Raw genomic sequence first — 25763 nt, forward strand, 5'->3', positions numbered from 1 at the left:
TCACAAGAGTATCCATGTACTGAGTAGGGCAGGCCTGATGGGTGAGTCATGCCTGTTTCGCATGGGAAGAGCCATGTCTTGAATTTCCTTCAGAACTCCATGAGGGAGAGAAGGTTCTGGGGTTTAGAGGGAGTTTGTGCCAGGTTTTGGCTGTTAGGTATGAGAAGGAGTATCCTCTGCTTCTCGTCTTCTTGTTGCAAGGAAGGTGTGCTCTTGCCTGGGACTCAGTTCGGAGTGGTCTAGTGAGTTGGTGGAAGTTGAGGTGAGGGTTGAGATATGCTGGACCGTTGTTGGGGAGAGCTTTGTAGACGTGGGTAAGTAGCTTGAACTTTCCTGGACTGGAAGCCCCTGGATATTGTTGAGTTGTGGAGAGATATGGTTCTTTCATAAGAAGTTCAGGGTGAGTCAGGCAGTAGCTATCTGGGTGGTTTGGAGTGGGCATGGGACATGGGCTGGGATTCCGAAGTAGAAGGCATTTCCATAGTCAAGTCTACTTGTGATGACAGCCTGGGAGACTGTTCGTCTGGTGTTAAGTGGGATCCACTTGAAAACTTTGCGTTGCATTTGGAGGATATGGAAGCATGATGTGGTGACGGTGTTAATCTGTCTGCTCATGGAGAGGTTGGTGTCCAGGATGATCCTGAGGTTCTTGGCATGGTCTGCAGGGCTGGGTGGGGGGGCCAAGTTTGGAGGGTACCAAGAGGTGTCCCAGGGGGAGTGGTTGTTGACAAAGATAAGGTCTTCGGCTTTGTCTGTGTTGAGCTGGAGGCAGTTGTTTTTCATCCATGAAGTGGTGTTGCTCATGTAGTTGGTGGAGTTTGCTTTGGTGGTTCTGGTTGAGTCATTAAGGGAGAGAATGAGCTATGTGTCATCGGCTTAGGATATTATGTTGATGCTGTGGGCTTTGACAAAGTCTGCTAATAGAGTAATGTAGACATTGAAGAGTGTTGGGCTGAGCAACGATCTGTGAGGGACTTCACAGATGAGTTTCTTAGGTTCTAAGATATATGGAGAAGTCTAACTTATTGAGTTCTGTCCGTGAGGAAGAAGGATATCTACTTGAGGGGTGGTCTGCAGATCCTCAAGTGCTAAAGCTTTCTGATGAGTGAGTTGTGGGAAACTGTACTGAAAGCAGAAGAGAGGCAAGGAGGATGAGTGTGGCTGTTTCTCCTCAGTCGAGGATGCTTATGATGGCATTAGTGGTCACAAGGAGGGCGGTTTCTGTGCTGTGGTTGGTGCAAGAGCCAGACTGACAGCTGCCTATGAGTTAATAGAGTTCTAGGTGGTCTGTAAATTGGGTATTTTTCCATGACTTTACCTGGAAAAGGCAGGAGTGAGACAGGTCTGTAGCTACTGAAGGTACTGGGGTCTGTGGTTGGTTTCTTTAATAGGGCATTGACTTCTGTACTTTTTCCAACAAGAAGGAAAGGTGGCAGTGGTTATTGAGGTGTTGATGATAGCAGGCAGCGCAGGGGAGATATTGGTTCTTTCAAGGTTGTATATGAAGTGGAGGAATGGGTCTGAGGGGGCGTCTGAGTGGATGGTATTCATCATATTGATGGTGTCATCATTTGAGTGGGACTTCCAGTTGCTTAGTTGCTGTTTGGTGATGAGAGAGATGTCTGGCTGGAAGTTTATACCGGTATGCTGTGAGTTGAATGTGTTGTAGATCTTTGCAATTTTCTGTTCGAAGAAGTTTGAGAGATCATTGAACAGTGCTTGGGATGGGATGCTGTCATTGTCAGAGGCTGGTGGCTTAGAAAACTCCTTAACAATGGTGAAGAGCTCCTTGGTGTTGATAGGCTCACTTTCAGTTTGAGAGTTAGGGCCTTTTTCTTTGTTTGTCACAGTTGATGGTGGTAGATGTTGAGGGAAGCTGTCAGGAAAACTATTGCCAGTGTTGTTAAGTTCTTCCCTCAGCAAAACGATTCCCCTTTTCCTTGTACCCACGTTGTTTGCAGCGGCATCCTCACTTTCGAAGGCTCTTGCGGAGGCTGTTCTTTGAACTAGCTTCTTCAGGTTTAACTGCCACTCAAGATGGTGGCCGCAAATCTTTGTTAGGTCAGCGCTCTAGTGTTTCTACCCTAGTCTCATGCAGAAGCTTCTCTTTGGGAGCTGTGCACTTCAACTGTCATCCTGAGGAGAATGAGCAGTGGTCCTCCTAAGGCACTTTGTTTCGTAGAGAATTCTTCCAGTTTTGAGTAATTAATTATTTTTCTTGTTACGGTGTGCACACCAGCCACTTTTTCCCTTCTGTAGAAGCTGAATTTCTTACTTCTTCCTACAACTGGCGATCGGCTTTCTGAGGAGAAGCCGTTTTGGCTTAACAGAACCTCAAGCAACTACAATAAGGAATCCTTTTGTAGGATTTCCAGACTTGCCAATAAATATATATGTACGTATATATTCAAAAACTCTTCACCTTGCAGACATGCCAGTCTTAGAGACAAACCTCAGTGCTCAGACTAATTCCTAGAGACTGTGATTGAGAAAACTGAACCTTGAGAAAGAGTTTTTGTTTCCTGTAAAAGACATTAGTAGATTGTATATTTGTGAACCGTTGAACTGTTCTCCAGAGAACCTTGGATACTTCTGATTCATGGAGAAAATAAGATATTAAGTTAACATTGTTCTCTTAGAGAGAGGCTAGTCTCTCAAAAGATCCAGGTTAGGTGAATGATAGAATTGGGTGAATGTGAATGGCTGAGCAGTAGGAATGTTCTTATCTGTGCCTTTATCACCCGACTGCAGGTCCTTCCTTTAAGAAGAAAGGTTCAGGTTACAGAAGCACACACTGAATATCCTATCTTCAAGTGGAAAACATAGGCTGAAACTGGATCTAGAGGCGTTCTCTCTTTTTCTATTCCCATTCCCCTTTCCCCCTAGCGGATGCAGGGTCCAGATAGTCAGTAAAGTTTAAGCACGCATCTGTTGGAGGGAGCTGGGTAAAAGGCATCTGCTCCTGTGGAAGTTTGATTAAATGGGTAATCTCTTAACAGTGGCTTTCTGTCAAGTCTCCATATTCACTTAAGTTGTGTGCAGTGGCTCTTGGACTCCCGGAGGTTGTATGTGTACCAACTGAGTCATTTGTTGTTTTTGGAGGTCAAGTTTCTGGTGGGATTAGTGCAGCTGGTGCAGTTGATGAGCCATTTATTGAAGAACTTGGTGTCAACATCGAGGCTCCTGATGTGGTTCAGTAGGTGTTCCTGTATGTTCTTGAGCCTGTTTTCTTCAGATATGTTGGCCCAGTGTCTTGATGGTGCTTTGGGTTTTTCTGGTGGGGTGGCTTGGTGGGTGCGTATCTTGAAATGTATGAAGTAGGGGTCAGACCATGTAAGTGGGGTCATTTTGGTGCTTGTGATCCTGTTGTTGGAGGAGAATATAGGGTCGAGGGTGTGGTCTGCTATGTGGGTTGGTCCTTGGATGAGCTGGGTGAGTCCGAGGCTGCTGAGGCTGTCTAGGATAGCCATGAAGTTGGGTTTGTGGTGTCTTCCAGGTAGAAATTGAGGTCCCTGAGGAGGATGTAATTGGTTGCTCTGATGGAGAGTAGAGTGATGAAGTCTGCGATATGGTTGCAGAATTCCGCTCAGAGGCTTGAGGACCTAGAGGATGGTTGGTGGGGGTTCCCTTCAGGGTGGCATTGTAGTCTGTTCGTACTTTGAAGTAGAGATGGTGCCCCAGTCTGTGGAGGTGGTGCAGTCAATCGTGTTTTTGACAATGATCAGAAGTTCTCCGCCTAGTTTATGGGTTCTGTCCTGGTGTGTGATATTGTAGGTGGGTGGAATGGCTGCAGCAATGTACAGGTTGACGATGTCCAGTTTGGAGGCTGGTTGAGCCATGTTCTGATCAGGAAGAGAAGGCCAGGTGTGTTGCTGTCGAGGAGGTTCCAGATTTTTGGTGGAGTGTTTCCCAAGGGATCAGACATTGAGGAGCATGGTGGATAGTTGATGTGGGGTGGTGGAGAGACTCGGTTGTATGGAGGGAGTGGTCTAAGAATCTCAGGTGTCACAGGTGAAACTGCAATGGGTGCAGAAGAAAGGTCCTACTGAAGTTCATGGAAGTAAAGTGGGGAATGCCGGCAGCAGTGTGTTTGCCAAATTGTGTTGTTGAGGATGTGGAGGAGCTGTGCCAGCATATGTTGGCTCCAGTGGTGGATGTGGTTGCATTGGATGGTCCTGGGAGCAGGGTTCCTGGTGCTGGGTGCAGTCTATGCCCAGATGGGTGCAGAGGGGCGCGCTGCAGCCTGCAAAAAATAGGTCCTCCGGTGGGCAGGGATTCTGTTGACTGGAAGAACAGTGAGTTGGAAATTCTGGGTGTAAAAACACAGGCAGCAACGGTGTCACTTGGTCAAATGGCATCAACGGCATCAGGCTGGAGCAAACAGGAATCGGAGGCCACAGGCAAGTGGCAGGCTAGATGCCCAGGTGCCTACTTGTTGCTCTTTAGTCCTTGCAGTCACACATCCTGTGTGGGTTTTACTTTGAGTTACTCTGCCCTCTTGGGAGGAACGTGGGCTCCAGTCTATACTTGAGCAGCTCACCCCAGGATTTATTCTGTAAAAAACTGTGGCTTTTGCCTCCTGCCCATATGTCCTGCTTTTTTCTTCCATCTCCAGCATGGTTTGCTATGGCATGGTGGTGTGGTGGGGGAGCAAGACAAGCAAATGGAAGGAAATGAAAGTCTGGCATTTGACCCACCTGGCAGCAATTTTTACTTTCACTTTGAACTAGACCAACTAAGAATGGGCTAGTGTATGGTTCCCCCCACCCACAATGTTTCAGTAAATAATACAGGATGCATTAAAAAATGGCTACAAGGAAGGCACCTTCCCTCCTCTTTCTATGTAAATGCTCTAGTCACAAATACATTGCACCATCCTGCAGAGGGAGGACTCTTGATATTTCTGTCTTCTTCACCTCTGGCCCATCAGGGCATCTTCCCCTTTGCTATTCGTAAGCAATGTGAGAATGGGTGTGTTTTACTGCTACTCCACTGTGCCCATTGTACCTTAAGAAGACAAACATATAGCACAGTTTATGAAATATTTCCTATATCATGACTGCCAAACCACAGCAGCGTGGTTTTAAGTCTGCAGTTCCCTATCTGCAGAACGTAGCAGGTATTCCATGCAGGCTCTATCACTTTCCTGTTTGTCTGGAAAATCTAGGAAAATAATTTTTTAATCAACAAAAAATCCCATTTTATCAAAGCAGCTTTTTGCAAAAAGAGAAACACTCGTTGGATGCTAGCAAAATTAGAAACATTACTGAAGAGACTTATTGTCCTAATGACCTGCTCAATGAGAGAATGTGTTTTAATTAATGGAATGACTCGTAAAATAAATAACAGGCCTCATTAAGTGACAATGAATCTGTTTAAATTGCCGAATATTAAATGATGCTTGCCTCCATTGATCCGCTGGAAGGAAAACAATTCTCCCTCCCGACTCATTCCCAAAGAGCGAAATGCAACGTCTGACTGAGTAAAGTTATCTATTTGTTTAGGTTCGGGTTGGTGATGTAAATTACCAAGCGGGGACCAAATCAAGATGCCATCTGTGTGTTTTTTTTCTGAAGCTAAATTGATGGAAGAAGCCCCATAATGGAAACTGATTTTTCTGCGGATTTTGTGAAACCCTGAAAAGATTGAAACCAGTGCAGGTAAATGGAGCTTGTTATCGTGGAAATAGGCTTGGCCTGGCGGGAGCTTCACTTGAAACAAAAAGAAATGGGTTTCTGACAGATAAAGGGCTTTACATGGTTTTATATGGTCATCTCTTTTATTAAACGCCACAAAATCAAAAAATCATGTCTGTGTGCATATATATGTATGTATTTATGTATACATACATATATATATATGTGTGTGTACATATATATATATATATATATATATATATATATATATATATATATATATATATATATATTTATATATATATATGTATGTTTTTTTTCAAAGCTCCAAATGTCACCAAAAGCTGCGGGTGAGTGCTTAGCTCCATGAAGGTGAACTTACATCAAATATTATGCTCCAACAAACTCAAAAGTCAGCACTTGCGGAGAAGGTGCTCATTCCTTTATTTAGAATGGATTTGCAAACAGGTGCGTTTCAGCAAATGCCTTCGTCAATGTTCGTCAATATCAGCTACAGCTGACCTAAGGCTCACAAAATTACAAAAGTTCATTAGCTCAAAGCTATCATTGACATCAAAGGCAGACAACGTTTTCTTACACTTTGATATACGTTCTAATGCAGTCGCCATTTTTAAATAACTTAATTCATCTCATAACCAGGAGAGAGAGAGTTTATAGCTCAATGTTTTGTTTGCATGATTCAATATTTAACACATTCTTTTTAGAAGAACTTCCTATCAGAACTAACAAAAATCATTAGAGAAACCATACTGTTTGAGAACAAAGTCATCACACAAACTGAAACGTCCAAGAGAGTTATATTAACGTACAGTGGCAACTCAAAATTTATCAGAAACACATTGACCAGCCATTGAGATATCCTTAAAAGTGACCCCGTTATTGGAAAAGAAATAGGAGAAAGACCTTTGATTACTTTCTGTAGATCCTTATTGATGTCACCTTAATCAAGAGTCTTAAAGATCTAGGCCTGCACCAAGGGTCTTAAAGATCTAGGCCTGCAGGTATCTTTCCATGCAGTAGATGCAAGGGTTGCAAAAAGAGCCAGCCTGTTAAGGAATTTGACATCATTGGGGGGTTAAGATGTAAGATTAAACAGTGCATCTGCAGTTCCCAATTCGTAATTTACATCCTGGTATGTCCCTGTCCCCTCCGGTATGTAGGCAGCACTATTTATAAGGCTAAGAAAAGGGTTATGGAACACCTCAGGGCCGTAGACCATTGCGATATTAAATACCTGGTCGCAAGACATTTCCAGAAAAAACACAATGGGAACCGATCCAAGTTAATGTACTTTTCATTAAAACAAGTGACACATAACCCCACAGGTGGTAATCATATTCTGAGGATAAGACAGAGGGAGTCTCAACTGAATATCGATCTAGAAACCATGACTCCTGGGAGTCTTAACCTAAATGAGGAACTTAACATACATTTGAATGAGAGTTAAGTATTGAGGGTAGCCCCCACATGCATGTTTGGTACTTTGGAGAGGTGCCTTGCTCAGTTTCATTGGAAGGAATTTATAATGAACAGGTTTACGGAGTACAGACTTTTAACCCTGTCATGTTCTGTTGTGTTTGTGTTTCTACAGGAGTAAAGGAAAGGGCACCCTCAGTTGCTGTGGAGTCCTTGGAGAAGTTCCCCTACCCTTTCTTCAAGTGCACATGGTTCTACACCTTCTTCAGACAAGACTTTGTTTTTGTTTTTCACTATTTTCTGTCAGGTATTTATTGAGCCCCCAGGGAGTGTGTTCTGTAATATTAGCAATGGGGTTTCCTCCAGTTAACATATTGAGCAACCCTAGTGGGGTTGCCTCACTTGTTCTTGCAGTAATAAGTGAGGGTAGTCACAAGTTCATTACTATTAACATTGTGCATGCCCCCCTTATCATATTAGTTCTTTGTTACATCTACCATATGTTTTCTATTTAACTTGCCCTTGGATCAAGATCCAGATGAGGACGCACTAATGTGGCGCTTTATTTTTATTGTTATCTTTTGTACATTGGGAGATTCATATTATAAATGCCACTATGGGGCTGAGAGCATTGGCTCCTAGGCATGGGCTTTCATATTTGAGATTGCCTCTTTATATCAATTGTGTTTTTGATAGTTCAGCTAGTAATATGTGGGCTCGCAGCACTATCCATTTTATTTTGAGTTATTGTACAAGTGCCGCCAACTGTAGACATTTGTAATATATTCAATTTTTCATTATATGAATTTTACCTTACTGGTATCACATGTATTTTTTCCACTCCAATATGGCACCCACACTAATGGTGTTTGAGTTCACAAGTATTTGTCCTTCTTTGTTTTTATTTTTTGTTTTCATGCCTTTATATGCACAGTGTACATATGTAACCTTTAAGTGATCAAGGCTGCAGTGACGACGAAACACATCTCAGTATGGAGTATAACCTGTTACCACTGCTTTCTGAGTGAGCGTGCATTCTTTTGTTTGGAATGATATTATTTTCACTGGTGTGATGCGCAAGTACCCCTCTTTCCTCTGCAAGATCCATTGCTTTGCTTCCACCCAGGCGGGAGCAGCTTTCTTCTCTCAGGAGGAAAGTTGTGTTTCCTGCCCTGGACACTGCAGGCAGGGAATTGACCTGAGCTGCAGATTCACAGTGCCACTACAAAAAATAATATATTGGCCCCACCAGGACTAGGGGGTTAAGGTATCCCTACTCTGCACCCCGTATACGTTTTTGTATTCTTTTTCTAGGACAGGCGCTGAGTCCAGGTGGCCAAGGCTCAGAGTGGTCAAAACGTGTGGACCTATTTTTAGTTTTTTGTGTACTATGGAGCAACAATATAAAGAAATCACAGACAACTCAAACTCTTGGAATTCAATGGCAATGGCTTTGGATTTTATAAATATCAGAGGCAACTTGTCAGCCTCAAGTGAGCAGCAGTGTAAAGAATGTGCCACATGCCTGGATAATGTTTGTTTCTTGGCACAGTTGTTTAATTACCATGTTTTATTTGGCCATATTTATTTTCACCACTGTGGCATACAAATACAGTCTCCTCACTTGTAAGTTCATGACAAAGGGCACACCTAACAGGCAAAAATGCTTGTGTTTGTTTATTTACACATGCAGTGTTAATGTGTTTCGCTTCAACAGTTATGTACACATGAAAGCTATAGAAAATATGAATGGACTATACAAAATTGGCATTAAAACACTGATTGTTACTTTGTTCCATTGCAGTTAATTTATCCCCTAAATATATATATGTTATCTGCTTGCATTGCCACATACACAACACCCGAAATGTCAATCAATTTACATATGCTAATTTAACATTGTTCTTTCTACTAGGGTAATCATCCACACTTGCGCCTGTGGGAAAATTTTGCATTATGGATGTCATCCAAAGTGTTCCACCTGATGCTGACTTTCTTATGTGCATTCTTCAGTGTGGGTGATTCCTGCTTCTCAGATGGGTGCAGGGTGGGTGATTCCTGCTTCTCAGGTGGGTGCAGCACCCACACCACTTTACACAGAGGTTGATGATCACAAACAGCTTGGTTTTTTAAATCAATTCACAGAGTAATAAATGGTTCAAAGAAATGCCACATTGGACTAGCAGTGAAACGGACAAAACTAACATAAAAAACTTCCAACAATTATTTTGCATCCAATCTTTGGTCAGTTTTTAAACAATTAGGAGAACTCCATCTGCCCATATGAACCACAGGAGGTATGTAATAATATGACAATTTGTCCTGTGGGATTCATTCAAAATAAAACCTTCTTATGTGTCTTAGAGGGAATCCAGAGTTACTGAGACTTAGTTATCAGACCAAAATTTATTCCAAAGAAGACAAACCACAGGACCGAAATAGTTTGCATTTTATAATGTTTTGAACCCAATCAAGTGTAAGAATCAACAACATAATTGACCATAGAGCAGATGACGCAGTGCTCTAATGGTGACTATATTTACAAAGAACATAGACAAAAGACACTGAACAATTCCCAATGGTTGTATGTATTCACTGATGCAATTTATAACAGGGTTTGCATATATCAGTGTGGAATCCCTTGAAGTTAAATTACAGGTACCAACAAAGAGGGAGGCTTTGTTGACATTTAAACCCTATGTGACTGTTAGGGTCTCTTCGAGATGTAGTCATTTGGCACCCTAATAGTGAGATCACTTGCGTGAACAACACTACCAGGTCTTCAACCTACCCCAGTCAGGTATTTTAGTGCTGGGACATATTCTTTAAGAACCAGTAGCAATTCTCTTCATACCCAATGCAGTGAAGTTGGTCCCAAACAGATCGAACCAGTAGCAATATCGAGGGAACACTGCATAAATTAAAGTATTGTTCAACAAGACCGTGGTGGATCTCATCTCACTTTGTTCAGCACCTTTGAAGTGTGGGTTAGCAGAGGGGACATTTGTTATATTAATCCAGTTTTTGGTCTGGCACCTCCTTTCTAAGGTCAGACCACAGACAGCAGAGATATTTTGAAACCCTTTTGCTTGAAAAGTTGGTTTCTTTTGGCATGGTGACCCTTATTTTGTAATATCCATCTTCCATATCCCTTTCACATCACAGATTGAATAAAATTATCAGAAACCATGCTTGTTTTTGCATTGTATATATGAATAATAATAGGGTGTACCTTAGCATTGCATGAATTAGATATTAGATTAGAACAGAATTACAACATAATTTTGTGTAATGTTCTTGATTATTCTCACAAAGTGAAAGAGATCTTAATGGTACTGACTCCAACAGCTTTAAAGTGTTTTCTAAAGCAGGTAGATCCAGGCATTTCATCTAAATGTGCACTTCTGATATGATGTTGTACTGTGGATAGTTGCTATTTAATTTATTTTGAAACAGGCCCTCTTCTAAATTAGAGGAGGCACATTTTTGTCTTTAAACTTAAATTTAAATTTCTGAATTTAGAAAGTACTCGTAAGTATAGTGCCCGGAAATTATCGTTTTCCATGACAAGTAATTATCTGGTTAGATATTGTCAAAACTTACACTGATGCATTGCTGAGAACTGTGCACTACATAGGCCGCACCCAAAAGTCACAATGATAAAAAAGTACACCTTTTATTTTTACTGAAGGTATCCGTAGGCCGCAAGGAATACTTGTAAAGAAGATCCAGGCAACATTATCTTTCCACTTCGGGTGTGTTATACAGATGAGATTCGTTCATAAATGTAGTGCTCCCTATGTCTCGGTAAACGTAAACATTTCCTAGCCAAAGATTGTCGTTATACATTTGTATTGCAAGAGAACATTTTTGCTAACGGAGGGTGCTAAAATGTAACCAAGGCTTGAATAGCAGAATATTAGTGCGCATTCGGACTGAAGACGATTATCACGACACCCCCTTAACAGAATATATATTATCGATGTCCTAGTACAATGTGACGTTTTATTCTGATGAGCAGATGTAAAATTGAGTATTTGGCCTCACTATTCCTTCAAAATATTAGTCAATTTGTTTTTCAAATAATTAAGAAGTTCTAACATCATAAAAAACAATAACTTTGCGCGAAGCAATGAAACTCTGAGGGCCTGATTTATGAAAAGATTGCGCCACCTGAACGTCATTTTTTTAAATAAAAGCGGCCCAAATTTACAAAATATAATTGTATTTTGTAAATTTGCGCCTCTTTTACGTCAAAAAATGACGTTATGGCGGCACAAACTTTCCATAAATCAGGCCCTAAGTGACCTGAGCACATTACATAGTATTCATAAATCAAGTGCGTCAAAAGACTGTGTTTGAAATGGGCCATACGGTGAATGACGTCACTGTACCTCTCAAAACCCAAGCAGTCATTAAGCTAAGCAACATTCTAGACTGTATATAGTTGGTGATTGTTAGAGGGGCAAGCCTGGGTGCATATAAATGCATTCATCTCTACACAGAATTACCCATTTAGTCATTTTAAAGCATTCAGGCCATTAAACAAGCATCATCCGTAGTAAAGCCAGCCACACTAACAATCATAGCAACTGACAAAGTACAGTAAAGTAACGGACAGCTTAAAGTCTTAAACACATCCCCCTATTACAGTGGCTCCTACCTGGGATAAGATGGCCAAGTAAGTGATGTAAACTGCACAGGCTGAAAGCAGCAGCTGCGATAAAAGAAGAGAGACTGTTCCATTTCATGTTGCGTCCTCCCTTGCATTACACCAATTCTTCAGAATCTTAATGTTTTCTGAAAAGCAAACAGGAAAATTGTGAGATAAGCGGGCAGATCACTATCAATATTGAAACCAAATAGGTGTACAATTACAGTAATATTGATTCCCATTATCTTCCCTGAAGGCTTCCTCCTCTCTCGCAAGTCTACAGAATACATATAGTCCAAGCCCTATTTGAATTCATTCTTGAATTAGAATAGTGATAGAAAATATGCTCTGTGTTAATAATAAAAAGTACCAATTGTTGTGGAATATGTGTATGAAAACTGATCTTAGCACAACCATCAAAGATAGTGTCACTGTCTTTTTTTTATTGTTTTGGAGTGTCTGATGTGGGAAACAACAACCTGTGGGTAGCCACCTAAAAATCACAGATCACTACGGAGAAGCAGCAGTTCAAATTATCTGAAAAGATTATTTTAACGTATGTATGTTCATATTTATTATTAATTATTTAAGTGACAAAATACTGCTAAAGACTGTCTCGGGGAGCTTTATTCAAAGAACAAAAGGTTACAATTACAAAATACTTTACAATCATTTTTTAATCACTGTGGGCCTAATTTAGAATTTAGCAATGGTTGACAAAATGAGGTTGGCATTTTCCTCTAATGCATGGGGAACAATGGTGCTCTATTCCTACCCGTGGCAGCCATGGCATCCATAGCAAATTTAGGCCAGAAAAAATGTTCAGATTATCTTTATCTTTGATGTAGCTGGTCACCAGTAGAAGTATTTTCTTTAGAGGACCTGGCCTCAGTTTCCCCACAGAAAACTATGTGGTTATCCCACTGAATTAGATGGAGAAACCTCAGAAAATAAATTGGTATTCATCAGACTTCCCATTACCTCCCACCTCTAAATGAGGCCCTATTCCTCTTGAAAGGAGATATGCATTATAGTAAGCATTTAAGGGGGTGAGTCTCATTTGGTAATATAAAATCCTCTGATTTGTGGAGGACATGTCACATTGTGAAGCTATCCAACACCAGCTTTTTCTCCAATCTAAAGATTTCATGGTGGCAGTTGATTAGCCTCAGAATTTTGTACAGTTCTGCAAATTTTACTATAGTCTCTTAGCAAATTAAGGGTTCCAGTTTAAAGAGGGGCATGTTTCCCTTGGAGGCTTCCTCTTAAATAGTTTTTACAGGTTGTGAAGGTCAAAAAAATATGTTAATATTGATGAACATAATACCCAGGCTAAATGATAGCTGAGAGAAATTGGGTGACTGGTTGAGATGGGTGTAAACCCTTCTCAAGCAATAACCACTATCCTTGTCTGGGTGAACCAAAAATGTCACTAAATTAACTTGTGCTTAACCCTTGGTAGCATGGCATAAAAGTGGTCAGGCAATGTGTTAAGTATTTATGCTACACTGAAACCATAATAAAGAGAAACCTCAACATAAGAAAAATCCCAAACCAATTTCGAAGAGAGGATGTGATTAAATAAAAAATAGAACACCAGAATTACCAAAATCAAATCAATACAACTGGAAATAATACATTTTAAATCTTTAGATAAAAGTATTTTCACACAAGATACTTGAGTGTATGTCACTAAAGTCCCATTAGCACAAAGTTCAATGTATCTGGCAACTGTGAAACAAGAATTTGAGGGGGTTAGCGTAGCTCAAAGTCAGTTCAGGTGAAGCTCACAGCTATGCAGCAAAGCTGTGCAGGCTTGCATTGCTTTGCACCTGATTTCATGGAACCTTCTGTTAAGCCAGGAGAAGTTCTCTCTGATGTCAGCCAAACTTTCAGGACCTGGAAAGACACCTTTTGAGAATCAGGAATGCACTCCAGCAGAGGCCAGCAGGGATCAGACAGGTCAAGTTGCAGTTCCAGGCAGGTGCAGTGCAGCAGCTCAGGTGGGCAATTGCTGGGCCTCTGAAGCTTGTTGTGTCCCTGTGGCTCAGAACAGGAAGTCAGTCAACAGACCCTTGGAGTCACTCTGATAGTCCTGGGTTCAAGGAGATGACCTTCGCTCTTTCAAGCAGCCTGGCAATCCCAAAGTAGCAGGGCAGTCCCCTTCAGAACAAGACAGTCCTTCTGAAATCGTCCAGAAGACCAGGAGTGTACTGGAGAGCAAGGCTGAGGGTCCAGTATTTACACCTAGTGCCAGCCTTAAAATTCTGGAGAAACTTTTAGACGTCCCCCCCACATTCTGGTTCTGGAAATGTTCTTCCTTCTCCTGCACAGGCTCCTAGGGGTCTGGGATGAAAGTAGACTGGTGTCAAGTTCTTTTTGAGTGTGCTGAAAGCAGCCCCTTTGAAATGCAAGTGAGACAGGGAATGATTTTGCTCCTCCCATCCTGGCAGGATCACCCATCTTGCCAACCTCCAGTTTCCCTGTGTCGCACTGTATGGGAGGAATACACAAAGGCCAACTGCCAACTACACCCAATCATGTGACCCAGGACACAGGCTGCAGACAATAACTGGTTAGAACAAGAAAATGCCAATTTTCTAAAAGTGGTATTTTCAGAATGGTGACTTAAATTCTGATTTTACCATGACAGGTGATTTTAAATTATACATCTTTTGAGACCAAACATTGCATTTCTATGTGTTCCCAATGAATTGTTAGTACTTACTAAATGTTTTAAGGCAACCCAATGTTTTTCTATGGGAGATGTCATCCCCACAGTAGTAGAAAACACATTTAGGAGTTTTTCACTACCAGGACATGTCCAACCTAAAAACACATGTTGTACTACCTTTCAAATACAATGCACCCTGACATATGGAATGTTTAGGGCTTACCATAGGGGTGACCTAATGTATTAAAAATGAAAGTTTAGGTCTGGCAAAAGGTTTTTGTTGCCATGTCAAGTTTGGCAGGTTAAAACTATACACAGGCTGCCATGGGAGGCCTGAAATATGTTTTAAAGGGCTACTTAGATTGGTAGTATAATATCTGCTTCAGGCCTACTAGTAGCAATTAATTTACACAGTATGAGTAGTATCACTTTACTGGATATTTATAAGCAAATTAAAGAATAAGCACAAAAATTTTAGCAATGGTTAGCGGAGGTAAAGTGCACGGAGTCATAAGGCAACGAAAAACTAATTTAATCAAACAGGAGGTGAGAAGATAAAAAGTTTGGGAAAGACCACACCAAAGACTGCCAGAATAAATTCTTTGTGGTTTAGATAACGAGTGTGATATGCAATATGCACTGCCAAGGGAAACCAAAAAAGGAATATTACTGCAGAATAAATGTGATCAATCTTGTGGCAAATATGTGTCACACAGCATGATATTACCGCATCAAGTGGTAATGAACAGAATCAGTCTGAAGAAGCAAATACATGTTGTTAAAATTGATAAGACACTAAGCACAATGGTATAAACTACATTTGAGGAGTTACATGACTTTTAACCAGCTTGTTTACAGAAGAATGAAATAGCAAAATTAAAACACTCTACAAATCTATATTTTTATGATTGTTAGGGTGGAGAATATTGGTGATGTAATTTACTTGATCCATCAGCTTTCAAACCCACTTCCACTACTGGAGGAAAATTCTTAGCAGGCAGAATCTGCCTACAGAATACAATGTCACAAAATGTACATGGTACTGAATTTCCTCACACTCCACAAGAATTCACAGCTGATGTTACACCACTGTTGTCTTCTTTCATTATTTCCTGCCCTACAGTTTCCTTTCCAGTGTCTTTGCTTCAGAGAAGGGTTGCACTCTATACATTTTGCAAATGTAATAAAATAATTAAATAAAATAGTGTAAATGCAGTTCTAAGTCTTGGTGAACAAATTGTGAAATTGCATGATGTTGAAACTCAAGGAAGAACCCCTTCTAACCAGTACTAATATGTTTTAACAATGAAACTATTGTATGATACCCAAGGTGCATTTTAAAATTTTAATATGACATTCATAATAGTTATGAGGGAAATTCGTTGAAGAAGGCACACTTTGGTTGGAGAAAAAACAGATGAATTCCTGAGAATGGCTTTCAGGATTTAGAAGCATTCTGTTGCGCCAAGATTTGTACCTCTCAACTTCATTTTCAAAATGCTTCAAAAGAGGCAAAATAAGGTATCTTTTGAAACCCATATAGGCAATGTGAAGGACACACCTTTTTAAAAGTATGCGAAAAACAACCATAAATTCACATACAAAGTATTGAATTATTAAGGCTTTGTGAAGGAGTAAACATCTCTTGGATGTCACTTAGGGGTCACCAGGGGTCTCAGCTGTGACCCCCAGAATTCCCACTGCGACCCCTAGCACTGCCCCTGCAACCCAGGCCTCAGAGCTGGCAAAATCAGTGCCAGAAACACATGGACAGCTCACCCTCAGGGACATTGCTTGGGGCTCCACTTACTTGTTTTCAATCAGTTTTTTAATTACACTAATAGTGAATAATGTGTAATTCACTATTAGTGTAATAAAATGGAGTACAGTTAGCTGGAACACTAATTTATAGTGTTAAAGTGAGCACTGCATGCAATTGCGCAAATACCTGTCCTTTCACATAAAACGACATTAGAAGTACATACCGAAATTTGCAGCTGACACAACTGTCTAGCTGTAGTGATGGAAAGGATGGTGAATAGGCATAATTTTCTGACTAAGTCTAGGAGTACTTCTAAAAGTGACCAGGGATCGAGGTTTTAAGACTGTTATTTAGGAAAAAGGCATTATAAAAATCAAGTGAAGTTAGATTATACATATATATATCAAATGATGACTATAGCTGGGTATTTGTTATTGTATGAGTAGTAAATTAACTTTGATCTGATGCAATACTTTGCTTAACTTTTGCAAGCCACAAAGGTTATGAAATTAATTTTCTCCACATGTGTGACACGTTTTATGAGTATACTTTTCACTCCAAAGGCTTTCTTGATGCTGACATATCTGGAAGATAGAGAAGAAACCTATAACAAGTAATGATTTACAGATAGCATTTGGAGAAGACACATTTTGGAGCACCATTTAAAGGGCAGAAAATCACAAATCAAACAGAGTTTTAGAGGACTGAGAAAAATTGAAGGACTCAGCCAAAACCAAGAACGTCTAATATTTTATTTCCAAAACGAGGATCACTTAATAGACATTCGATGGTGGAGTTAAGGTTATGTAAAAAATTGAAGCATAGACGCCTTTTCATCAGAAAATGAGAATCAATGAACTGTATGATTTTGTGAGCAATAGAGGTGGCATTATTCAATAACTGATAAGAAATAGGAAATTAGTGGACCTTCTGATGAATTAGTAATTTACAGGCTCCTCTAATCAGTCTTACAGTAGCATTCAATAAACACTAAATCTATGACACCTGTTGGATTTTGCCCTTTTGCAGGGTCATCCCCAATCTTTGTGCCTTCTGCCTCATATTTAATTTCAGTCCTGTTTTTCTTGGCATTTGAACTCTGAGCACTTTACCACTGCTAACCAGTGCTAAAGTGCATATGCTCTCTATGTAAACTGTATGGTTGATTGGTTTATCCATGATTGGCATATTTGATTTACTGGTAAGTCCCTAGTACAGTGCACTAGAGGTGCCAGGGCCTGTAAATCAAATGCTAGTGGGCCTGCAGCACTGGTTGTGCCACCCACATAAGTAGCTCTGTATTCATGGCTCAGAACTGCCACTGCAGTGTCTGTGTGTGCAGTTTTAACCTGCCAATTCGACTTGGAAAGTGTACCCACTTGCCAGGCCTAAACATTTCCTTTTCTTACATATAAGGCACCCTTAAGGTAGGTCCTAGCTAGCCCCATGGGCAGAGTGCAGTGTTTGTTTAAGGTAGGACATTTGCTAATGTGTTTTGTATGTCCTGACAGTGAAATACTGCTAAATGTGTTTTTCACTGGTGCAAAGCCTGTCCCTCTCATAGGTTAACATGTGGGTTACCTTTAACTATGATTAAAGTGTAGATTCCATTTGGGAGCGAATAGGTATGTGGAGTTTGGGGTCCCTGAGCTCACAATTTAAAAATACATCTTTTAGTAAAGTTGATTTTAAGATAATTTGTTTGAAAATGCCACTTTTTGAAAGTGAGCCTTTTCTTGCTTAAACCATTTCTGTGACTCTGCCTGTTTGTGGATTCCCTGTCTGGGTAAGTTTGACAGTTGGGCTGGTTGAACCTCACACTAGACAGTGACACAAAGGGAGCTGGGGTGTAGTTTGCATTTCCTGATGAGCCATCTGTGCTAGGAGGGAGGGGAACAGTGGTCACTTACACCTGAAAGGGATGTGCCTGCCCTCACACAATGCAGTATCCAACCCCCTGGTGTGTGTCTGGGGCCTGGCCTGGGGAAGGCAGGATTTAACAAACAAGAGATACTTTGCTTTGAAGTAAGCCTACTGCAAAGGGCAAAATGGGTATAAGAAGGGCACCCAAAACCACAGACTTTAGAACACTTCTGGAAACCAAGAGGAACCTCTGCCTGGAGAAGAGCTGACAAAGAAGAGCTGCCCTGCCTGTGACTGTGCTTTGTGGAGCTATCCTGCAATTGCTGCTTCTGCCTGTGCTAGAGGACAAAGACTGGACTTTGTGTTGCCTTCCTTCTTGTGAAGAACTCTCCAAGGGCTTGATATAGAGCTTGCCTCCTGTTGTTTGAAGTCTCAGGGACAACAAAGACTTCTCTCTGCCAGCACCTGGAGCCTCTGCTGAGACTCCTAGTCTGCCAAGTGGTGCCCATCCAGTTCCTGGGACCCTGAAAGGAGAAGCTGACAGCCCAAGAGTGAGAAATCCACACACCAACCGCCGTGCAGGGAAAAGATCGACCCAACTCCAATCTGCAGCTGAAAAATTGACGCACCACTGGCTTAGCAGCTGAAAATCAACCCTCATCTGCAACGCGACCAGAAGATCGACGCCCATGGCTGGAGAAACGATGCGCGGCATCGCTGACGGAGGCTGGTGAGATCGCAACTCGCGCTGCGTGGTTTTCGGATCATCGTGCAGCAGGATTTCTGATGCAAACATCGTTGGGCATGCAAAAACGATGCAAGGCCTGCCTGGACCCAAGAGTGCGGTTCAAATCGACACATCACTCTCCTGCAGAGAGAAGAAATGACGCACGCAGACTCGACTGAAGGAGAAACGATGCAAGGTCTCGCTCCTGAGTGATAACGATGCATCGCAAGCCCTTTTTGCCGCACACTCACCCGTGCAGGGTTATTTTTGACACACCCAGGTACATTTTCATGCTAACAGCGTTAGCGTTGTGTTTAAAATTACATGAAGACTCTTTTGCATTTTAATTGATAACTTGACTTGTGTATTGTGGATTTTTGTTGTTTTGGTCTTGTTTTGCTTAGATAAATATTTTCTATTTTTCTTAACCTGTGTAGTGACATTTTTTTAGTGTTTCCATTAAGTTACTTTGTGTGTTGGTACAAATACTTTACACCTTGCACTCTGAAGTTAAGCCTGCCTGCTTGTGCCAAGCTACCAAGGGGGTGGGCGGGCGTTAGCTGAGGGTGATTCTCTTTTACCCTGGCTAGAGTGAGGGTCCTTGCTTGGACAGGGGGTAACCTGACTGCCATCCAAAGACCCCATTTCTAACAACACTAGATATATTTACTCAGGCCCAGATAAAGTATTGGGCCAGGGTTCAAAATGTCCTGCCAATAACTACTGCCACACAGCATTACTTTCCTCAAGGGAAAGTTAGGGTTTCATTTACCAGTGCTGATTAGGATGAAGAAATCAGGACGAGGAAGCAAAGAGATCCAGAAGGAAAGTTGGACATCAGAACCTAACGTATAGCTGAGTAGCCCACCACTGCCTATTCAGTCATACAACTTCACCATTCTTTACTTTAGAGATGCAGCATAGAACTAAAACCCTCTAACTGTCATCTGCATGCACATAAAATTGGAGTTCATGAGATTGGTTGAGAGGATCCCATTGCTCACTATAGATGTCAAATAGGCACGGGAACACCACACCTCACTGGGTGAATTAGAGAGCTAAAGGGGACATGGACACCACCTCAGTAGGCTTTGATTAGAAAAACTCAATTAAAAAAATAGTAAAACAAAATAAGGCAGAACCTCCAATCCTGAACTCTCAAACTATTGAGCATCATCTCATAGCTGAATCAGTGTATTAAGGTTGTTTCCCATAAGACTTAGGTCAACCATGACTGCCCCTAGGAAGGCCTCTATGCTATGATTATGGAAAAAACATTTTAGTGTAGCAAATAAATTAAATTACAGAAGCACGTCCGTTGCATACAAATTGAAATCAGAAAAACAAACCAAGCCATGAATCCCTTATTTATTTTAATGAAAATTCAATTGTCATTTTAAGAATTTAGGAAGTAATGCTAGTTTAAACTTGAAACCAAAAGTACTAATGCTGGATTGAACATTCTTGGTTTCCTGAAATGTTTTTGAAGTTCTCATTACAGTACTGGTGCAACACAGTAAGAACTGGGTGTCTCTGCAAGCTTGGAAGATAATTATTCTCAATATTGCATAAGTGGAGTATTCTTTTTAATTTTGGACTCACTGCATATAACTGAAACCCAAAATAATCTCACCAGCATACATATAGTTCCCCCTTGCCTTACCCCTGTTGGGAAGGGAATGTCTCCTGAATGGCAAACATGTATTTAGCTGGAGGTGTGAGAATCAGGCACTGAAGTAAGAGAGATGGAGTAAGGGCTGCCTTTAGAAATTAGATGAGGTCCTTACTGGAAAAAAGGTTTTTACATCCTGAGTGCTGCCATTTTACGGATGGTAGGGGAGAGGAGTAGGACAACTGTTTCTACTGTTCAAAGTTAGGACGTTTCTAGACAGGGACTGCCTTGTGTATCACATTGATTACTGCTCAGGAAGGCTGGTGACAGCCAGGTGCAGAGATCTCACTATCCCTTATTTCCTTGGATTTAATAGGCTTGCTTGGAGCCAACATCATTTCTACCTACTGTGAGAACCCTCAACTTGCACAAAGGTAGTGTATGAGGAGCAACCACAAAAAGCCATTTGGCAGAAAACCAACAGAAACCAGTTTAAACACTTCAGACATTGAATTCATAGCCCCAGATTGCAAAATGTGCATAAAGGTGGGATCCAAACCACCCACCTTGCTGTTCAAATTTCTTCTTGACCAAGGAAGGGAGTGTTCCACAGAGTACAAAAAGCACTATTAGGTGAAATATGGCTGTTATATCCATGACAACTTACTTGCAGAAATGAAGGGGCATTACCTGAGGTCTGTAAAATCCTGCAGAAGGAAAGACTGTCCAGGGGGAGAGGTCCAGAGAGCGAGGCTGGCGGAGTGAAGTTGACGGGTGGGCGTGTAGAAACTGAGGCAACGGTTGAGGTATTTGGGTCCCTTGTTGTGGAGGGCTTTGTGTGTGTGGGTGAGGAGCCTGAAGGTGATCCTTTTGTTGACGGGTAGCCAGTGCAGGTGTCTCAGGTGAGCGGAGATGTGGCTGTTGCGGGGTATGCCGAGGATGAGGCGAGCGGAGGCGTTTTGTATTCGCTGAAGGCGTTTCTGGAGTTTTGCGGTGGTTCCTGCGTATAGGGTGTTTCCGTAGTCCAGGAGGCTTGTGACGAGGGTGTGGGTCACAGTTTTTCTGGTGTCGGCGGGGATCCAGCAGATGATCTTTCGGAGCATGCGGAGAGTGAGGAAGCAGGAAGACAAGATGGTGATGACTTGTTTGGTCATGGTGAGAAGCGGGTCCAGGATGAATCCGAGGTTGCGTGCATGGTCTGAGGGGGTTGGTGTGGTGCCCAGGGCCGTGGGCTACCAAGAGTTGTCCCAGGCGGACGGGGTGTTTCCGAGGATGAGGACTTCCGTTTTGTCGGAGTTCAGTTTCAGACGGCTGAGTTTCATCCATTCTGCGACGTCTTTCATTCCATCCTGCAGGTTGGTCTTGGCGATGGTAGGGTCCTTGGTGAGGGAAAGTATCAGCGGGGTGTCGTCGGCGTAGGAGATGATGTTGATGTTGTGATTGCGTGCGATGTCGGCGAGGGAGCTCATGTAGACATTGAAGAGAGTCGGGCTGAGCAAGGAGCCCTGTGGGACGCCGCAGATGATCTCGGTGGGGTCCGAGCGGAACGGCGGGAGGTAGACTCTTTGGGAGCGGTTAGAGAGAAAAGAGGTGATCCAGTCCAGGGCCTGTCCTTGGATACCGGTGGAGCGGAGGCGGGATATTAGGGTTCGGTGGCAGATGGTGTCGAAGGCAGCCGAAAGGTCGAGGAGGATGAGGGCGACTGTTTCTCCGTTGTCCAGCAGAGTTCTGATGTCATTGGTGACTGCAATGAGGGCGGTTTCTGTGCTGTGGTTGGCTCGGAATCCGGACTGGGAGGGGTCGAGAAGGTTGTTGTCTTCAAGGAATTTGGTCAGTTCCTTGTTGACGGTCTTCTCGATGACTTTGGCAGGGAAGGGGAGGAGCGAGATGGGGCGGAAGTTCTTCAGGTCGCTGGGGTCCGCCGTAGGTTTCTTCAGGAGAGAGTTGACTTCCGCGTGTTTCCAGCTCTCGGGGAAGGTGGCGGATGCGAACGAGGTGTTGATGATGGTCTGGAGATGGGGGGGCGATGATGTCGTTGGCTTTGTTGAAGATGAAGTGGGGGCAGGGGTCCGAGGGGGCACCGGAGTGGATGGTGTTCATGGTAGTTTTGGTCTCTTCCGCGTTGATGGGTGTCCAGGCGTTGAGGGTGACGGCTGGGGCTGTGGGTTCCCTGGTGGTCGGCGGGGTCTGAGGGCCGAAGCTGTCGTGTAGGTCGGTGATCTTTCGATGGAAGAAGCTAGCGAGGGAGTTGCAGAGATCTTGTGAGGGCGTGATGGAGTTGGAGTTGGCGTTAGGATTGGAGAGCTCTTTGACAATGTTGAAGAGTTCTTTGCTGTTGTGAGTGTTCTTGTCCAGTCTGTCTTTGAAGGATGTTCTTTTGGTGGCGCGGATCAGCTGATGGTGTTCGTGGGTTGCGTTTTTGAGGGCAGACATGCTTTCTACGGTGTGGTCTTTGGGCCAGGCTTTCTCGAGGGTACGGCAGTTTTTTTGGGATTCCTTGAGGGTGTCTGTGAACCATTGAGGTTTCCTGGCGTTGGTCTGTCTTGGGAGGCGTCTGAGGGTTGCAAGGTTGTCCGCGCAGTTGGTGATCCATTGTGTGAGGCTGAGGGCTGCGTTGTTGGTGTCGGTGGAGATGGTAGGTTGGTTGTGGCTGAGAGTGGAGAGTAGCTGTTCCGTGGAGATTTTGTTCAAATGTCTGCGTGGGATGGGTTGTGTGCGGAGGTGGAGAGTCTTGCATCTGAAGGTGAAGTGGACACATCTGTGGTCGGTCCAGTGTATTACGGAGGAGTGGCTGAAGGATACGTGGTTGCTGGAGGAGAAGATGGGGTCGAGCGTGTGTCCGGCGATGTGGGTGGGGGTGTTCACCAGTTGCTTGAGACCGAGGTTGGCGAGGTTGGCGAGCAGGGTGGTGGTGTTGGTGTCGTTGTTCTGCTCCAGGTGGAAGTTGAGTTCTCCGAGGAGGATGTAGTCCGGCGAGGCTAAGGCGTGTGGGCAGATGAAGTCAGCGATGGATTCGCTGAAGAGGGCGTGTGGTCCAGGGGGCCTGTAGACGAGAGTTCCTCTGAGGGTGGTCCTGGGTCGGTGTGGATCTGGAAGTGCATGTGTTCGGCAGTGAGGGGGGTGTCTTCGGTGGAAGTGGTGACGTTGATGGAGTCCTTGAATATGATGGCGATTTCTCCTCCAACTTGGTTGGTGCGGTCTCTCCTGGTGATCTTTTAGCCGTCGGGGATGGCTATGGCGATGTCGGGGGCCGAGGAGGCGTTCATCCAGGTCTCAGTGATGAAGGCGACGTCCGGTGTGGTGGAGTCCAGGAGGTCCCATAGTTCAATGGCGTGCTTGTGGACGGAGCGTGGGTTGATGAGGATGCATTTGAGGTGGTTATTGGCGTGTGGGCTGGCGGGCGGGGTGCAGTCGCGGTGGAAGGTGTGCTTGCAGGTAAGGCATGCGAAGGGTCCATGAGTGTGTTTCGGGTTGGCTTGGAAGCAGGTTCTAGAGCGTCCCGGGTTGAGTGCATGGAGGGAGGTGGGGTCGTAGCGGCGCTGCAGGGTTTGGGAGTGCTGGGGGCCAGGGGTCGTGGCGCTGGTCCATGCGCGGACGGGCGCAGACGGGCTTGCAGCGGCGCGTTCGCAGCGCGCGGCCGCCATAAGAGGGAGGAGGGGTCAGGTGAGGGCGGGAGGCGGGAGGGGGGCGACCAATTGGAGCGGGGGGCGGGGCCGAAAGGGTGGTGGTGGCGGGAAAGCAGAGGGCGAGGTGGGGGGGTCAGATAGAAGGGAAGGGAAAGAAGAGAGGGATTACAGAAGAAGAGAGGAGAGGAATACAGAAGAAGAGAAGAGAAGAGTACAGAAGAAGAGGAGAGAAGAACACCGAAGAAGAGAAGAGAAGAGTACAGAAGAAGAGAAGAACAACGAAGAAGAGAAGAGAAGAGTACAGAAGAAGAGAAGAACACAGAAGAAGAAAGATCACAAAGGATGGGGTGCAGAGGAGGAGGAGAAGAACACCAGAAGAACACAGAGGAAGAAAGAACATGAAGGATGGGGTGCAGAGGAGGAGAAGAAGAACACCAGAAGAACACAGAAGAAGAAAGAACACGAAGGATGGGGTGCAGAGGAGGAGAAGAAGAACACCAGAAGAACACAGAAGAAGAAAGAACACGAAGGATGGGGTGCAGAGGAGGAGAAGAAGAACACCAGAAGAACACAGGAGAAGAAAGAACACGAAGGATGGGGTGCAGAGGAGGAGGAGAAGAACACCAGAAGAACACAGAAGAAGAAAGCACACGAAGGATGGGGTGCAGAGGAGGAGAAGAACACCAGAAGGACACAGAAGAAGAAAAGAAGACGATGGATGGGGTGCAGAGGAGGAGAAGAACACAGGAGAAGAGCAGAACACGAAGAAAGAGCGGTGAGGAAGAAGAGCAGAACAAAAGGAAAATGCGGTGAGGAAGGAAGAGCAGAACAAGAGGAAAATGCGGTGAGGAAGAAGAGCAGAACACAGAAGAAGAAAAGAACACGACGGATCGGGTGCAGAAGATGAGAAGAACACAGAAGAAGAAAAGAAGACAAAGGATGGGGTGCAGAGGAGGAGAAGAGCACAGGAGAAGAGCAGAACACGAAGAAAATGGGCTATAGAAGAGGAGCAGAAGACGGAGGAAAATGGCTACCAGAAGGAAGAGCAGAAGGCGAAGGGAAATGGACAGAGAGAGGACATCAGGGGTACGAAGAAAAGTTGGAGGAGAGAGAGATAAGGAGACAGAGGTGAGTAACGAGGGGCTGGGCGGGGGGAGCGCAGGGAGTACTTACAGTTTTGCTGGGAGGTGGCAGGAGCCTGGGCAGGTGGAGCTGCAGCGGCGGGGGAAGCGACCTACCCTAGGGTCAAGGGTCGCTGTCTCTGCCGCGCAGCAGCCGCCATAAGAGGGAGGAGGAGGGGTCAGGTGGGGGCGGGAGGGGGGGCGACGAATGGGAGCAGGGGGGGTGGGGCCGAAAGGGTGGTGGCGGCGGGAAAGCAGAGGGCGGGGGTGGGGGGGTCAGATAGAAGGGAAGGGAAAGAAGAGAGGGATTACAGAAGAAGAGAGGAGAGGAATACAGAAGAAGAGAAGAGAAGAGTACAGAAGAAGAGGAGAGAAGAACACCGAAGAAGAGAAGAGAAGAGTACAGAAGAAGAGAAGAGAAGAACACTGAAGAAGAGAAGAGAAGAGTACAGAAGAAGAGAAGAACACAGAAGAAGAAAGAACACGAAGGATGGGGTGCAGAGAAGGAGGAGAAGAACACCAGAAGAACACAGAAGAAGAAAGAACACGAAGGATGGGGTGCAGAGGAGGAGAAGAAGAGCACCTGAAGAACACAGAGGAAGAAAGCACACGAAGGATGGGGTGCAGAGGAGGAGAAGAAGAACACCAGAA

At 43.8% G+C, this 25763-nt stretch overlaps 1 protein-coding gene across 2 annotated transcripts in view; it reads right to left on the reverse strand.

The window, feature by feature from the left end:
- The window catches only part of ROBO1 (roundabout guidance receptor 1), a 1423180-nt gene that overhangs the window by 1166918 nt on the left and 230499 nt on the right, over window positions 1-25763 (reverse strand). For both annotated transcript variants that reach the window (XM_069204141.1, XM_069204140.1), the window contains exon 2: window positions 11737-11873. In XM_069204141.1, the coding sequence (XP_069060242.1) occupies window positions 11737-11824 (88 nt within the window). In that variant the 5' untranslated portion in view covers window positions 11825-11873. The remainder of the gene's footprint in view (window positions 1-11736; window positions 11874-25763) is intronic.

This window comes from Pleurodeles waltl, chromosome 8 (assembly GCF_031143425.1).
Source record: "Pleurodeles waltl isolate 20211129_DDA chromosome 8, aPleWal1.hap1.20221129, whole genome shotgun sequence".
NCBI classification, from domain to species: domain Eukaryota; kingdom Metazoa; phylum Chordata; class Amphibia; order Caudata; family Salamandridae; genus Pleurodeles; species Pleurodeles waltl.